Below are 17,777 nucleotides of genomic sequence, written 5' to 3' on the forward strand. Positions count from 1 at the left end.
ACATGAAAGATGTGATTTTAAATACAAGTGGTGGTGTTTATAAAGTGATAAGACTATATTCTGCTCTGCAGATCAATTTTAAGTCTAAATGGAAGTGTTGGAATAAAGGGAATAGTGATAAATAATGAAAAATTTTGAATGATAGCTGCAATAAAGAAGCCTTGAAGAAAGTGACTAACAAGTTTGCAGTAGGGTGGTGGGACAGACTATGGAAGAGTTAAACTGGTGTGGAGTGTAGGTGTATAACATACCTGTAGATTACCTACTGATGATTGCAAGGATCATCCCTGCTAATGGCCTGATTAATCAGGATTTTGAGGTTTTCCTCACGAAGCCCCATCTTTGATATACCTTTGATGAGTTCTGAGAGTTTCTACTCCTACATAGGCACCACAACCCAACTGATCATGAATTTCTTTAAGGAACTTAAGTTCCTTCTTAATGACATGGGTCTACTTAAAATTCCCTTACCTTTGAATGAAGGTCATTGAGAATTGGATCAAATGAGGAGAATAAGGGTAATTATTGGAAGTGAAGCACACAAAGAGTTACTCTCTGTGGGGAAGTGAAGAAGAATCTTTCCTCCGTAAGCCATGTATGTCATAAGAGGCAAATAAAATGCCAGGAGCAATGGGCTACTAACCACTTCTCCTGTATAAGTTACTAAATGTAAAAAAAAAAAAAAATTACTGGAGATAGTTGATAGAAGAATAAGTGGATTGTATACCTGGGTATGGTGCATGGGGGTAAATGGAAAGCCAGGCCTTAGTTCATTCATTTTTTTAGTTTAGTTTGCTCACTGAACAATACTAAACTTAACTATTTTCATCAGTTGAGTGAGAGTTGTAGTGTATGTGCTCTGGAACCAGTTTTCCTCCCCTTGTTTCTGGATGACACATTTTTGAACTGTAGTATCAGTATGCCTCTGGCAAGACAGTGATGGAGTGAGTGATGATGAAAGTGTTTCTTCTTTGTCGGGTCACCCTGCCTTGGTGGGAAATGGCTGATGTGTTAAAAAAAAAAAAATAATTTTCATGCTGACACCCATATTCAGCATGTTCATAAAATGAAATTTCCTATTTTATAGAGGTGTTAGTTTTTTGTCACTATCCTAAAATAGATTTAAAAGTTATTTTTAGAATTGATGCTCTAAGCATAGAAGACTGGTAGACAGCAACAGAGGGGTTGTTAGAGGTTTGCCAAAGTATCAATATCTGTAGGCATCAGTGTTTTTATGGTATCAGTATTGGTGAAAAGGTTTCCAATACTTTTAAAACATCAGTATTACACTTCTACCTCAAAATAGTAAAATTAACACTGTACCTCACTATTGTGAGGGTTACTCTCATAACTTGTATACACACTTTCACACACTCATGCACAGACTCATGCATGCACTCACACACACAAATACAATACACATTGTCATCCGAGACTCTGTGCTGTCTTTTTAAGTTTAGCTGGGTTATCTCCCACCTCAGTGGAAGATGGTGTGGGCATGTTTAAAAAAATTTTTACAGTGCAGCTATTTCCTTGCAAAATATGATCAAAATGCTTCTTTAAATTAATTTGACATTTCTCAATAATCATAAAAAGCTTGCAAACTGTTCAACATGGGAGGGCTCAGAACAAGAGGACATAGATGGGAGCTGAATACAGTATCCAGATTAGCCAAGGGCATTAGGAGGCAGCTCTTTGGTACATGGGTGATCACCAAGCAGAATTAGCTGGGTTTTGATTCAAAAGTAGACTCGAAAGTTCAAGAGACCAGCATCCAGTTGTGCCAGTTAATTGAAGGTTAGGCAGAGGTGTCAGAAGCTGCATTTCAACTGTGCAGGCACAACTCGAATACATTTTTTAATATTGTACCTGGTTGATGAGCTTAGCAAATGTGGCAATCATCTTGCTTATTATATATGGTACTGTACATAGATAATTATAATCTTTATTTTTGAAATTAGTGTAATAGATTATTATTGGTAAAGTATGGTATACCAGTAATTAGTGTAGATCTTCATAATTTTTGTATATATTTACAGTATAGTAGATTAATCATGTATAATATGTATAATGACTGTACTGATCAACACAGTTATATCTCCATCTTGCTGATATTCGTACAGCACTTATATAGTTTATTTACAAAAGAATTTGCATTACATAGGTTTATAATGGGGAAAATTACTTTTGGGGCATCAGGATTCAGACCAAAAACTCTGAAAATTGACAAGTTTAGAAAATATTTCTAATAAAAATTGTGCACCCTTTTGGCAACACTAAAGTATGCATTTGAATATAGAGTACACACAATGCATTTTCTGTGAGTGTCATACACCCGATAATGAGTTTTTCTCCTATAATCTTCTCTATGTTGTAATTAATTTGGCCATATTGTTTGGGCATCCATTTGTAGAGAGGAGAGACAAATGGAAGCAGTCCAGCACTTCAGCAGCTCACAGCATGTCCATCAAGAAAATGCATGCACTGCTGACTTAATCTTTGGCAATTTTATATACATGTAGTATATATATTTTGCTAGAGTGATATTATATACTATGGCTAATATTTCTCTAGGCTCTTGAGGAAATTGTGAACAGTAATTAAATAGTTAAGTAAGAAGAGTTATTGTTGATAGCTGTGAGATTTCAAATAAATAATATCAGTGCAATGGTACAATGCAACTCTAACAAAGGATAATAATTTGTTTTATTAGTAGAAAACGAAGAGAGAAAGGTGGCTTTGTTCATTGACATGACACACTTCTCAAAATACTTAGTGTCCATCATGTGTGGAAAATTTAATCTTTTGAAAATTCTAAAATTATGTGATTTTAACATGATCTTATCTTTAACCTATATCTAAAATAAAAGTTGTTTTATAACTATAATTATAGTTACCAAAATAGATGATTTAGACAGTGTGTATTTATTTTGTGATTCCTTAATAGTTCCTCCTTGGCTAGAGAAAATTTTCCTCAATCTTTGCACATTGAGTAACTATTTTGTTTCATGTATCATATATTAGGTTAACATTTTTATGAGCCTCATATTTATTTTATAAGATATGCAGTTGTAAAAATTAATATTGAATATTGTAGAAGTTCTGTGTCTTAAAATACTAATTATGACATGCTGAAGGTTATAAGTGAATTGGCTTGCATTAATATCTTGCTGTAATAATGTTGGTAGAATTACTGACAATATGTTAGGTATAAGGTTGCAAGTGCAATTAATGTAACATTTTATTGTGACAGTGTTTCACTCTCCAGTCTGTAGCGGCTTGACAAAGCTCCTGGAGAGCAATGTTGCCACAATAAAATGTTGCATTAGTTGCACTTGTGTCCTTTTACCTAATGTCTTGCTGGGCTTTTTCTGTTCTAGTTAAGACAGTATGAAGTTATAGGTGTAGATACTTATCTTCATATATGTGTAGTTTAATTGTAAAATACTTTTTTTTTACAGCATCCTCAAAAGAAATATTAGTACACCTGGAGTTCCCTTTAATAATTTTTAGAAAGCTCTGAAAATTTCTCTATTTTAAGAACATTTTTCTGGAATTAGACACTGAAATTATTTTTCAGTGCTTTTCCTGGGTGAATGTGCAAATCACATATGCTTTTTAAGAGAAGAGAGACCACTACATTGCCTTGTCATTGGTAGTATACAGTACTTAGACCTATCATTAGATTATAAAATCAAAATTTCTTCCTGGATTGGAGACCATCAAGAAATGCCATCATGTGTTGCCTCAATTCAGTATGGTCGTATTGAGCTCAATTTCAACCTAAGTTCGTCTATCTCTTTTTCACAAAGATTTTTCTCACATGCCTGAATATTCATTATGCCAAATACAAGTACTGTACAAGCCATTGTGTCATATGGTAGTATGTAAAGAGGCTCTAGTTTCACTTTTCTAACAACATTTTCTCTGCACATCCTTATGAAAGTGCAAAACATAATAATGATGAATGTTTATTGTATGCAGATAGCCTCTGAATAAGGTGCCCAGTATGCTGTAAACAGTATGGCACAAATGAATCCACATTGACACAGTAGAACAAGATAAGTTGAGTATTGGTAATTTAAACAAAAAACTTACCTACAAAGACATGTCCTAAGTCAAGTATGAGAACCAGTAATTTCAGAGCAAGGGTAGTTATAGCCTCAGGTTCCTCCTGACTTTGTGAGGTGTTGAAATTAGGTCGTGATGCAGTCATATCTGATTTAAGAATTTGCTGTACACACACAAATTTTTTATATATAATAGAAGCAGCTTCCCAGTTAATATAGTGGGTAGGATTCTTAACATGCTGAACAGCTATTGTGCACATTGAACAGATCTCTTGTGTTCAGTTACTTTAGTGATTAAAATTCTACCTTTTTGTCCTATTTATGGTTAGTCTTTGCAATTAATTTCATATATACTGGGTACATCAAGGGTGGTTTGTTGCTTGCCATGCAGACACGTGCTAGAACATGAAAATGTAATTCCAATTCACAAAATTGTAACTCAGCAAAGTAGGTAATTGTGTATTCAGTTGTTTAAAAAAAAATGAAATTCCCTTGATATACTCAGTGTTTTTGAAATTCCTGTCTAGCCTTGTATTTGTTAATCTTATTACATTCTGCAGCATTACAATATCCTCTTTATCTTCAGGAAGATTTTAACTTAAATATTAAATTGTGAACTCTCCAAATTTTCTGTATTAATTAAGTCAGAATATAATTTAGCCTTTTTTTCAACAGCAGTGTTTATATTATTATTCTTCATTGTTACTCTTTAACACCCCTAAACTTTCTTTAAATCTCCCATTCTTATCCTAACAACAGTGGTGACCTTTTTAAGATAATATTATCTATTGCAGATTTTCTGCCTCCATTATTCACCCATGAATTTTTTTTGTAAAATCATATAACATTGTCTCTATCATTGTCCCTCATTTTCTTAGACCCTCCTCCTCCCATATATTATTATTCTTAGTACCTGTATTGAATGTGTGTTATTACACTAAAACCAGCCTTGGCCAACTTTACACTTTTTTTAACTACCAACACAGGATGAGAAAAATTTATTCACATTCATTGTTTTCTCTCTCCGTTAGTTTATCCTTCCCTACATATGTCCAGTCTTGAGGGTGCTTTAGACTAAAGTTTATCACTCCCATCATGTGTCCATTAGGATGTAGTAAGAAGGCAAATGACTGCTGACAAGTTAAGGGAAATGGGCATGAATGAATTCACTACGGACAGCTTTATCGAAGAAGCTTCAATTCTTGGACCTTGATCCCTTTGTGTATTTGAAATGCTCAAGGTCCAAGACCAAAATGTCTCCACTGAGGGTGATCTATATGAATGCATTAATGTTCATCACTCCTGAGGCTGCTCTTGGTCAGGTTACATTTTTCAAAGAAAGAACCATCATTTTATTTCAGGGTTTAAGGCCTCTGTCCTACTAATTGGCTGCAGAAGTTCAGTTCTTCAGCTCATTTTAACAACTTAATGAATTTTTGTCCTGGAGACTGTTAAAGTGCACAGGACAAAAATTCATTAAATTATTAAAATGAGCTGAAGAATTGAACTTCTCTCTCCTATTTTAATGTTTTTCTCCGCTCCCTTTTATTTATTCCTCTTTATTTTCTTTATCTCATCCTCCTTCAGTCTTTCTTTTTTATCTTCTTTTGTCTGCTTTTTTATTGTATACTTTTTCTCTCAATGATAAATGCTGAGCAATTATTTTTGGTAAAATGGATAATGTTATAAACATGGCTGCATACATTAAACATTAATGCAGTTAATGTTGAAAACTTTGAGTAAGCATTGATCAGAACAGGAATTGAATTACATTTATATATATAATTTATATTTGTTGGTTGTCCATATCCTTGAGTAATCCTTTCAAAGTAACTGCATTTGAGAGTTACTTAAGATCATTCATATTTATTATGCAAGAGTTTAGGAAGAAAAAGACACTACGTGAGTTATGGCAGTCTATATGCTCTATAACAGTCACCTGCTTGGGGTACTAAAATCAGTGGTTGTTACCCAAATTTGCTGCCAGTGGCTTCTATTTTTATCATCATAGATGCCTCTTTAACCCTTTGACTGTCACAACCCCCAATCCTGAGGTGTCTCCTGGTGTTGCAAAATTTAAAAAAAAAAATTATTTTTTCTTATGAAATGATAGAGAATCTTTTCCCGATTGTAATGACACCAAAAAAAAACGAAATTTGATGGAAAACTGACGGAATTATGCTCTCGCGAAGTTAGCGACCTCGGCGCTGTTTACAAATCGGCGATTTCGCCCACTTTGAGCCCAATTTTCGGCTAATTCCATTGTTCCAGTCGCCCAAACTCATAGCTATTTCTTTAGAACTCCATTTTTTCTATCGATTGAGTACAAGAAACTGTCCATTACCGATTTCAACTACCTAATAATGTGGTCAGAAATTTGCAATTTGGCCAATTTCACGAAAACTAAAAAATATGACAATTTCAAAATAAGGTCCAGAATGAACAATGCAGACATTCCTGGCTCTTAAATAACATTTTCTTTGCTCATCAGTCATGTGTCCAGGCCCCTCTGATATTACTCTTGCTTTCTATTTTGAATTTTTATTCAAACAAAAAATTGAAGACTTACTATTATGCAGATTACTGCAATACTGTAATAATTGTATAAATAACATCAACCCATTCATGACTGCATATTAGAATGGCTAGTTGGACATTTATTGGACAATGGCATCATTTGTTTACTTTAGAACATTGGCAAAAATCAAACATTTCCCCTACTTTGAGCTCCATTTTTAGGTTTTTCTTATATTAAAATCAATCAAAATCACCTCTATTTCTATAATATGTTTTCCATTCTATCAAATGAGACCAAGAAAACGAGAATACAACCATAAATACTATACAAAAATAGACCACAAAGTCGGCATTTTAATTAAAAAAAACGGTCGGAGTTTTTTTTTCTCATTATGCACTGCGTGCTCCAGGATTTTTTTTATATGGTGCACACTGACCACACAGACCCATTCTCTCACATGTGGGTCTACCAGCTTTCTCCTGCTTGATTTGAAGCCGCTAGAATTTATGAGTATATATATGTCAAACACGGTACCTCGTAAGACGTATATATACGGCCGCGACAGTCAAAGGGTTAAAAGAGAGTTATAGGGCCACTACTTTCCCATTTGTGGTTCCTCTCTGGGACCATATGTCAGTCCCTCTTGGTTTGCTCCACTCTCTTTGCATCTGTTGCAATCTCTAATTTTTTACAAAGTGTTCAGAGATAGAGGTAGATGGACAAGTCAGGCAGATAGAAGTATTGTAACATAGGGTCATTGAAAGGGTTGTTTATTTAATAATGCAAAGCAGTTGTGTAGTATTTAACAGTTTGGTTAAGGCCTGATATGAAATACTTCATGATAGACATGAGAAAATAAAAAGAGCAGTTGATGGCAAGGGAAAAGTGGATCCTGTGGATGCAGAATGAGAGCAAAATATAAGGAAAAAATGTTTTGTATATAATAAAAGTAAAACGGGTGAAGAAGCTAGTGCTGCAGAACTTATTTTAGAAATGCCACTGATAAAGAGCTTGTAAGAACAAATTTTTTGAAAAATAATTTTTATTGGAATTAATTATGGTAGTGTAGTAGGGGGACGGGGCAAATGAGCAGGAAACACCTGCATAAACATTAAAGAATATTAATTTGTAGTATATAGTTAAAATTTAAGTTACAATAGTTTTAGAATTATGGATGGATTTGAGGAAATATATAAAGTCCACTACTTTTTTTCCTGTTTTACTGGGATGAGAAGTGAGCTTGGTAGACAGTTGATACATCTATAGAGGAAGTGCCCATCAAGGGGAATGTTTTGATGCTGGTAAAGGTTCGTGATCCAAGGGATTGGCGTTTCTCTTTGCATCAGATCTGATTACCTCCTATTCCCTAGGTGCTGCATGACCTCTTTGGGTTTAATGCTTCTTGGTGAATCTATAAAAGCATAGTTGTCCCACAGATGGTTAAGCAGTAGCTGTGTACTGTAAGCTGAGAGATATTGATACTATTGTATGTTTTAATGGTGTGTAGTATGTTGTACTGTGATGGGGAAAATTTGGATTTTGTTTTTATGTCATTACATTGTTAAGTGAATATCATAAATCATAAATATTATTATTAATACTTTTTATTATTTTGTTACAGCTGAAGTTTAGCTAATAAATTTCATATCCATTTAGTGTTGGTGTTATTGTTTGGCAGCTGTCAAAACAGATCATGAAAAGAAAACATATCATAGGCTTACATGTATTGCCATTTTTCATCAGTATTGATTTAATAATTCCTTTCCAAATTTCCTGTACTTTCCAAATACTGTACAGTATTTTAATAGTATAGTAATTACCTAGGCCTGTAGAGCTGCCAAAACTACAGTGTTTGCAGCACCCAGCAGTTACACTGCTCTAAATAAAGTGATTGTCGCTTGTTTCACAAATTGTGGCACATCATTATATATTTTCTCCATCCTTAATTATTGTGATAATGTGTTGAAGTATATGTGTTGTATTGATTACTTGAGTAGGTTACCGTATAATAGGTTGATTAGGCTGGTGCCATTGTAGTGAATGTGTTTTGGGAATGACTTGCACCAGTATGTTCTATTTGTCGTGTTGATCACTTCACCTTCTCACCCTCACACACCGTCTTGTTCCAGTGTCTTGGCACGTAAGAACAGAAAAAAACATTCAGCCGTCAAGTAGTGGAGCATGAAAATAGTGGAGAATGTCTCTGTGGACAAGAAATATCTGTTACATAAGTGAAAATATGGTGAAAATGTGTGGAACAAACATTACCATTACTTAACCTGTACCTGATCTCACTTAACTCAGGACTCTTCTGTGAAACTTTGTGGAAAAACACTTTATTAATTACATATACAGTACATTTTTTGTTTAAAAAAATAGTGAGAGCCCTGACACAGGACTCATTGTCAAGGAGATCCCATCCCGTGAGGGAAGGAGCAAGTGTTCGACAGAGTAGAGTGAAAGGGAGTGAGAGTGAGAGAGAAGCTGCTGTAGTTGGCAGTAAAGAGATAGCAGGAGAGGCTTCAGAAAAAAACTTCAGGATAATACCCTGGCAGAGTAAACCCTACAGGACCTGGGATTGCCACACTAGATATATCGGTAACATCATCACTTTGTTTTGCACTTCACTTTTAAACCAGTACGTAGTTACGTATGCCTCACGCTCCAGGGGTTTTGCCTCGGGTTTTATCAACTTTTATAACTTTTTATGGGTTTTCTCTAATTTTTCCTGTTCAAAATTTACACATGCATCACATTTAATGGGCTAGAGTAGGACTCCAGTAGTAATGAGTAAAAAGAAATGGTGGTCAGTGATGGGTTTATTGGGGCCAGGTAAAGTGAAAGTTCAGTTAGACTGGGAAAAGTGTTTAGATTTCACTCAACAGTGTAGTAGAGCTGTATTTTATCCGCAATATCTTGTCGTAGTAAAACAGAAAAATGAGTGTAAAGTTGGCTAAGGCAAGCCAGGAAACATTACCTTCTCCCTCATTACCTAACAATTCCTAATGAATCTCTCAACACTACAACATAGCTCAGGACATGTTACAGAATGTTTGTCCTGGTTTCTACAGCTCATTTCACATACAAAATTCTCTCTGATTTTATTCCAAGCCTTCCCATTTGTTTTATCTTATTTATTCATCTCTCCTCCCACCTTTAAAATTCTCCATCTTCCTTCATACTGACATCCACTGTCACTTTTACTTTCCAGACTGTCTTCTACAACTCATTTCTTTTACTGAAGAATAATATTCAGCTGTTATTGATTTTTTTAATTGATGTGTTAATAGTGATTATTTTGCCTGCTTGTATAAAGCTATTGAGCTTTTTTTTTTCTTTTATTTTTTTTTTATCCCAGAGCCAGTGTTAACAAGCTGAGGTTAATAACCATGCTGTTACAATAGGAACATTCAGAACAAGGAAGGCCTTAGTTTAAAAGGATCAAATATTGTGTATGCTTGCCTTTCATAGGGTTCTCTCTGTTAGTGGGGTCTTTTTGCTTTTTCTGGCTTTTCAATTAATAATATACGTATATTGAATAATTTTCTCGCTTTGTATTACAAGTCACACAACAACTGGTATTGGAATATTGCCAGTAGTAGGAGCTTCTCATTTTTTAAACGTCAAGTATGTATAAGTCTTTCTTGTGGGAGCTTTTTTCCTGTCTTAGCTTCTTGTGAGGCATCCCCTGGACGTGCAAGTGTTCCTTGTAGTGTAGTGGCTGGCATCAGGCATGAACTTGGCTGGTTCATCTTGTAGTGGTGGTAAGAGGCTTCTACTGTAGTGTTTGGAGGAATGCCCCTGGAGGTTGTGCCATGTCATTAGTATTTTTTATATACAGTACTGTAATTTAGAAAGCTGGTTTTTCATCTTCCTGAGACCTGCAGTTAACTCTCTTCTTAGCTTTCCTATGCATCTTAATATTTTATATATTCCATATATTCTTAACAATTATAAAATATGTATATAGTGTGAATGTATATATTTGTATATATATTGTATAATATATATAATATATATAATATATAAATATATATAAATATATATAAATATATATAAATATATATATAAATATATATATATATATATATATATATATATATATATATATATATATATATATATATATATATATATATATATATATATATATATATATTATTTATACACTATACATTATATTAGATAAATTTCTTAGAAGTAGCATGATTCCTTTGATTATTGCACTTAATATAAAATATTAGCAATGTTAATGTGAGCAATATTTTTGGCAAACTCAAGCTTATAGATTTACCATCTTTTTAAAATGAATTCATAGTTTTCATATAAAGATGTTTTATGTTGTACTGAATTTTTTCGTATTTTAGTGTTTACTAGAATATGGTTTGCATCAAATTTTTTGACTCTTTGATATTGTATTATGGTAATGGTTATTGGGCATGGGTGTTTATAATAAATTAATACTCTAAAAATAAACCAGTATAAAAAATATTTACTCAGCAGTAAGATATATTCAGTGTTCTGTTAATGTTCATGTAAATAATTACTGCAAATTTAACACATTGTAAGTACATTATTGCTTTAGTGTTCCTTTTTGTATTATTAAAGTGACTGACTCATTTTGAGACAGGTTGGCTTATGATTGTAAGCATGCAAGTGTATGTAGTCTTCTTTAAACAAAATTATATTTGTCATCTTTATTTCCTTTTTACCTTCAGAGTGATCAAGCCTGTTGTAAAACGCGAAGAAGAAACGCCAGCTACCAAGCCCGCGTCCGTCCCATCAGGTACCCACGATGACCAGCCTGGCTCACCTGAGATTGCCAAGTTCTCTGCCCTTATAACAAGACCTCCACGTAGCCAACAGAAAAAGGGAGAGTCCCCACCAGTTGTGCCTGTTTTGAAGATTAAAGATGTCCAGAATACAACCACCAAGCAAAAAGAAGGCAAGGAACCCAGTCACTCCCAGACCAAAGCCAAAGACACAAAAGAGGTGCCACCTCTCAAAATTAAGACTCCGTCAACAACTCCATCTAAGCCACCGCCAACACCCAAACCTGTGACAAAACCTCCGAGCACTCCAAAACAGCCGCCTGCACCTAAGCTGCCCACCACACCGAAGCCTTTGAGCATGCCCAAGCCTTCACCCATGCCCAAGCCTTCGCCCGTGCCCAAGCCTTCACCTGTACCCAAGCCTTCACCCATGCCCAAGCCTTCACCTATTCCCAAGCCTTCCCCAGTACCCAAGCCTTCACCCTTGCCCAAGCCTCCACCAATGCCCAAGCCTCCGGAGGAAAAGAAGTCACCAGGTAATACTTTGTTGTCTCGTGTGCTGCATGCTCACATACATAAAATATAATATTTTGTGAAGGGATTCGGGAAAATCAGTTAACTAGACTCGAGTCCTGGAGATGGGAAGTACAGTGCCTGCACTCTAAAGGATGGGTTAGAGATATTTGCTGTTTGAAGGGACATCTGAACTATCTTATCTGCATGCCTCTGGCAAGACTGATAGTGTGAATGATGGTGAAAGTGTTTATTTTTTGGGTCAACGTACCTCTGAGGAAGATGGCCAGTGTTTTGAAAAAATATGTACGTATACATGTATATATTAATTTTTTAGTATTCTATTTTTAGTTCATTTTGTTTATTTAATTTTTGGTGTATGTGTGTGTGTGTGTGCATGTGGTCCTTTAACTACAAATATGAAATTACAGGAAATATGCATTTGTAAACAAGTTCTTAAAGTTTGTCTTTGCTTATGTTATTGTCATTTAAAAACAAGTAATTTAGATCTCAAATAAGATTTTCTTTTCCAGGAAGTAAAAAAGTGCGTGAAAAGAAGGAAAAGAAAGAGAAGAAACCAAAAGAGCAAGCCCAGCCCACTCCCATGCCAACTGCTGTGACACCAGTACTCAGCAGTCCCACAGCAGGAATGGTTGGAGGAAGTAGTACTGATTTATCCTTCCCTCCCCAAGTGGTTCCTACATCGGTACCTGTAGTCTCCCCACCACCAGATACACCCAAGACTAGTAAAAAACAAGAGCAAAAAAGTACGGGGCTCCTCACAGAGACGGTTGGGCCAATTGGTCACTTTGTGGTCAGTACACACCTAAATTTGTTTAAATACTTATTCACTCGTATCATTTACCAACATGTTCAACCATTGTAGAAGTACAACTAGAGTTGCTGTGTCACTGTTAACTTTAAAGGATGGGAGTGTGCCATTATAATAAAGTAATCTGAACTTTTGTGGATTCTTGGTATTAATGCACTCAGTAGTCTCTTCAGACTGTTTATTATATAGGTTTTTTTTTTTTTTTTTCAACAAGTCGGCCGTCTCCCACCGAGGCAGGGTGTTTTTATATAAATTAAGCATTCATAAGTTACATAAATCTTGGAAAACATTGGTTATGTAAGAATTATGTTGTTTAGTGGTCTGACTTGTGCTTGCTTAGCAAGAACTGTGGTAGACTGTGGATTGGGAGGCACTGCATGTGGCCAGGCAAGGCAACTGAAAAATCTGCAGTGTATACTTATTAAATTTCACATATTTCTTAATTTTTAAATTTATAGAGAGTAATATCAAGATTTTTTTTATGTTGTAAAATTTTGGTTATGTCATCTCGGTCACATTTACATAAAATCTGACAACGTAAGTTTGTGATATAAGAGGGTTTACTGTATATGTGTAGAAAAATGCTCGGGGATTGGCATTCATCAAGACTGAGCAGTAAAAGTGGGTGATTAATTTCTGTGACAGTTCATTTTTGACTTTTAAAATTGCTGAAAACCTGCTGTAAGTATTTTGCTAGATTAATGTGATGCTAAGCATGAAGGTTACTATTGAAGAGCAGGCATTTCTTCAGTTCACCTCTTGTATAATATTTCATCTTTTCCTGGTGGATTTCCTCACTCAGTAAATGGAAATCATGAAATTAACATACAGTGAAGTGTGTTCTGTATATATTATATTGGATCAAAGTAGAATGACATGGAAAACATATAAATCTATAGGGGAAGGAAGGCGAGGTAGGGGTCGTCCTCGAAAGGGTTGGAGAGAGGGGGTAAAGGAGGTTTTGTTGGCAAGGGGCTTGGACTTCCAGCAAGCCTGCGTGAGCGTGTTAGATAGGAGTGAATGGAGACGAATGGTACTTGGGACCTGACGATCTGTTGGAGTGTGAGCAGGGTAATATTTAGTGAAAGGATTCAGGGAAACCAGTTATTTTCTTATAGTCGGACTTGAGTCCTGGAAATGGGAAGTACAATGCCTGCACTTTAAAGGAGGGGTTTGGGATATTGGCAGTTTGGAGGGATATGTTGTGTATCTTTATACGTATATGCTTCTAAACTGTTGTATTCTGAGCACCTCTGCAAAAACAGTGATTATGTGTGAGTGTGGTGAAAGTGTTGAATGATGAAAGCATTTTCTTTTTGGGGATTTTCTTTCTTTTTTGGGTCACCCTGCCTCGGTGGGAGACGGGCGACTTGTTGGAAAAAAAAAAATTGTTTTCTACCTGGTCAAGTTATACTTCTTTGAAATGGAGAATCAGCATTCCCCCCATAATAAAATGTTAATTATAATTACATACATTTTGTGTGGCAATCTACAGTGGAACCTCAAAAATCGAACTGCTCCCAACATGACCAATTATGTAAATGTATTTTTGTAAGTGCTTTTATAAGTGTATTTTTGAGGGTCTGAAATGGACTAATCTAATTTACATTATTCCTGATGGGAATAAATTCATTCGGTAAAGGCACTCGAACAGCCTTCTGGACCGAAGAAAGTTCGATATTTGAGGTTCCATTGTATTTATGCACCCAAATTAGTCTTAACTAAACCTTGCTCAAATTTTTTACTACACTACCAGCTATCTCCCACCAAGGTAAGCTGACACAAAAACTGAAACATTCACCTTCATTCATTCAGCAGCTTGTCTTGTCAGAAGTGTATGGATAACACAATTCAAAATGACCCTTTGAACTACAATATCACCTCATATTTATATAATAGTTTGCACAGGTTTGCTAAGGCACTTGTTGACTGATGATACTGTGCTTATGGGAGATTCTAAAGAAAAATTGCAAAGGTTAGAGGACGAGTTTGGGAGTGTGTGTAAAGGTAGAAAGTTGAAACTGAACATAGAAAAGAGTAAGGTGATGATGGTATCAAATGATTTAGATAAAGAAAAATTGGATATCAAATTGGGGAGGAGGATTATGGAAGAAGTGAACGTTTTCAGATATTTGGGAGTTGCCGTGTCAGTGGATGGATTTATGAAGGATGAGGTTAATCATAGAATTGATGATGGGAAAAAAGGCAAGTGGTGTGTTGAGGTATATGTGGAGACAAAAAACATTATCTATGGAGGCAAAGAAGGGAATATATGAAAGTATAGCAGTACCAACACTCTTATATGGGTGTGAAGCTTGGGTTGTAAATGCTGCAGGGAGGAGGAGGTTGGAGGCAGTGGAGATCTGTCTGAGGGCAATGTGTGGTGTAAATATTATGCAAAATATTCGGAGTGTGGAAATTAGGAGAAGGTGTTATGTTAATAAAAGTTTTAGTCAGAGGGCTGAAGAGGGATTGTTGAGGTGGTTTGGTCATTTAGAATGGATCAGAGTAGAATGACATGGAGAGCGTATAAATATGTAGGGAAAGGAAGGCGGGGTAGGGGTCGTCCTCGAAAAGGTTGGAAGGAAGGGGTAAAGGAGGTTTTGTGGGCGAGGGGCTTGAACTTCCAGCAAGTGTGCGTGAGCATGTTCGATCGGAGTGAATGGAGACAAATGGTATATGGGACCTGACGAGCTGTTGGAGTGTGAGCAGGGTAATAGTTAGTGAAGGGATTCAGGGAACCCAGTTATTTTTATATAGATGGACTTGAGTCCTGGAAATGGGAAGTACAATGCCTGCACTCTAAAGGAGGGGTTCGGGATATTGGCAGTTTGGAGGGATATGTTGTGTATCTTTATACGTATATGCTTCTAAGCTATTGTATTCTAGGCACCTCAGCAATAACAGTGGTTATGTGTGAGTGAGGTGAAAGTGTTGAATGATGATGAAAGTATTTTCTTTTTGGGGATTTTCTTTCTTTTTGGGTCACCCTGCCTCGGTGGGAGACGGCTGACTTGTTGGAAAAAAAGAAATTACGTAATATAAAATAGTTTACTTTACCTAGCCTGTTTAAACATTTTCATAATTTTATTTAACTGTTTTTCTGTATTTTTCAGATAGGAAAGGGGCAGAGGGATATAATTTCATGTGATCCATAAAAATTATTATTTATCCACATTACATCTAATTTGAATTTTATTATTGTTCTTCATACTTTGCTTCTTTTAATCCTTACCTTGGCTTTAACTTGATTACCTCCCACTCTCCAAGCGCTGTATGACCCCTGCAGGTTTAGCATTTCCCCCTAATGAAAATGAAACTATATTTTGCTAGCATTTTGACTGCTAATTGCCTGTTAGGCCTAATAAATGTGATGAGGATATCTAAAAGTCTAGGCAATGATATATTGAATATTAGAGGGAAGGGAGGGCATATGGAAGAAGTGGATGTATTTAGGTGTTTGGGAGTAGACATATCAGTAGATGGATCTATGGAAGATGAGGTGAATCATATAATAGATGAGGGGATAAAGGTGGGTGGTATGCTGAAGTATCTGTAGAAAGAGAAAAGTTTATCTCTGAAGGCAAAAAGGGATTGTGTCAGAGTATAGTGGTACCAACACTTATATATGGATGTGACGCATCGGGTTTGAATGCTGTAGTTGGAGGCAGTGGAGATGTCATGTTTGAGTACAGTGTATAGTGTGAATGTTACGTAGAGAATTCAGAGTGTTGAAATTAAATAGTGACGTGGAGTTATCAAGGATATAATTCAGAGGTCTGAGGAAGGAGTGTTGAGGTGGTTTGGGCAAATAGAGAGGATGGAGAGGGATAGGGCTATGAAGAGAGTGTACAAATCTTGAGTGGAAGGTAGGTGGAGTAGGCGTCATCCCAGGAATGGTTGGTAGGAGGGAGTAAAAAGAGACTGAATTTTAGGGGCTTCAGCATCCAGTAGACTTGTGTGAGCATGTTAGATAGTAGTGAGTGGAGACAAGTAATATTTAATGGACTTGCTGGTTAGCTGAATTTGAGTCCTGGAGATGGGAAGGGCAGTTCCTGCACACTGTAGGAGGGGTGGGGATGTTGCAGTTGTAGAATAATCTAATTGTGATGTCAGCACCCTTCTGAAATGATGGCAGTTGAATGAATGATGCTGATTGTTTTCTTCTTCTTTGGGTCACCCTGTCTTCACAGGAGATGGCTGATGAGTTAAAAAAAATTGTGATACAAGGATTTAAACATTTTGATAATTTTGCTTATAATTTTCTAGTTATATTTTTTCTTTGTAGTATAGGGTATTTTTCCTGCATTGAGTGTTACCTATTTCATGAACATGGAAAAATGCATAAAGAATATTTTTTTTGTATGTTTTGTATATTTGACTGAATATGGTATAAATATGTATATACAGTGTACACACTTACAGGATGACCAGGGTAATGAAGTTTGGATATGTCCCACTTGTGGTAAACAGGACGACGGTTCTCCCATGATTGGTTGCGATACTTGTGATGACTGGTACCACTGGTAAGTGAATCTTGTTGTCAACTTTGATCAAGTTCTTAAGTTTTCATATACATAAAGCAACAATATTAATTTTTTATAATTTAAAAACATTTGCAAGTAGGAAGGTTTTCATTGAAGTCAAATGCATTACATATAAATATTTTGTTTCTCTTTCTCTGGGGATTATAATTGTTGTATTGCTGGGGATTATAATTGTTGTATTGCTGGGGATTATAATTGTTGTATTGCTGGGGATTATAATTGTTGTATTGCTGGGGATTATAATTGTTGTATTGCTGGTCTCACTGTAGATTTCAAATTACACACTCTTTTTCCTGGAACACATTGATTGCATGGTGATAGATACTTTTAGCTGTAAAACATGCCCTAAATTATTTATGTAAGTTGAGAAATCTCCTCACACCTGCTGTGCATGTTTGCGTAACAGTAAATAAGTCCTTACACCTGCTGCCAACATTCACCTAGCAGTGAATGTTGGCAAGGATTTCATTTGTTGATTTATGGGTGGCATCCTGGGAGGGGAGGGGAAACATCCCTCTATTAAAA

At 35.7% G+C, this 17,777-nt stretch overlaps 1 protein-coding gene across 6 annotated transcripts in view; it reads left to right on the forward strand.

Annotated features, from left to right (window-relative positions):
- Nucleotides 1–17,777, forward strand: part of Taf3 (TBP-associated factor 3) — a 36,046-nt gene that overhangs the window by 13,724 nt on the left and 4,545 nt on the right. For 4 of the 6 annotated variants that reach the window (XR_008406734.2, XM_053774213.2, XM_053774214.2 and 1 more), the window contains exons 6-9: nucleotides 10,153–10,215; nucleotides 11,307–11,896; nucleotides 12,407–12,687; nucleotides 17,131–17,231. Coding sequence is in view for 5 of the 6 variants with exons in the window: in XM_053774213.2 (XP_053630188.1) it covers nucleotides 10,153–10,215; nucleotides 11,307–11,896; nucleotides 12,407–12,687; nucleotides 17,131–17,231 (1,035 nt within the window). In the remaining variant the exon portion in view is untranslated. The remainder of the gene's footprint in view (nucleotides 1–10,152; nucleotides 10,216–11,306; nucleotides 11,897–12,406; nucleotides 12,688–17,130; nucleotides 17,232–17,777) is intronic. The other 2 variants (XM_053774216.2, XM_053774217.2) reach the window with 2 other exon arrangements.

Source organism: Cherax quadricarinatus, chromosome 7 (genome assembly GCF_038502225.1).
Source record: "Cherax quadricarinatus isolate ZL_2023a chromosome 7, ASM3850222v1, whole genome shotgun sequence".
Classification (NCBI taxonomy): Eukaryota; Metazoa; Arthropoda; class Malacostraca; order Decapoda; family Parastacidae; genus Cherax; species Cherax quadricarinatus.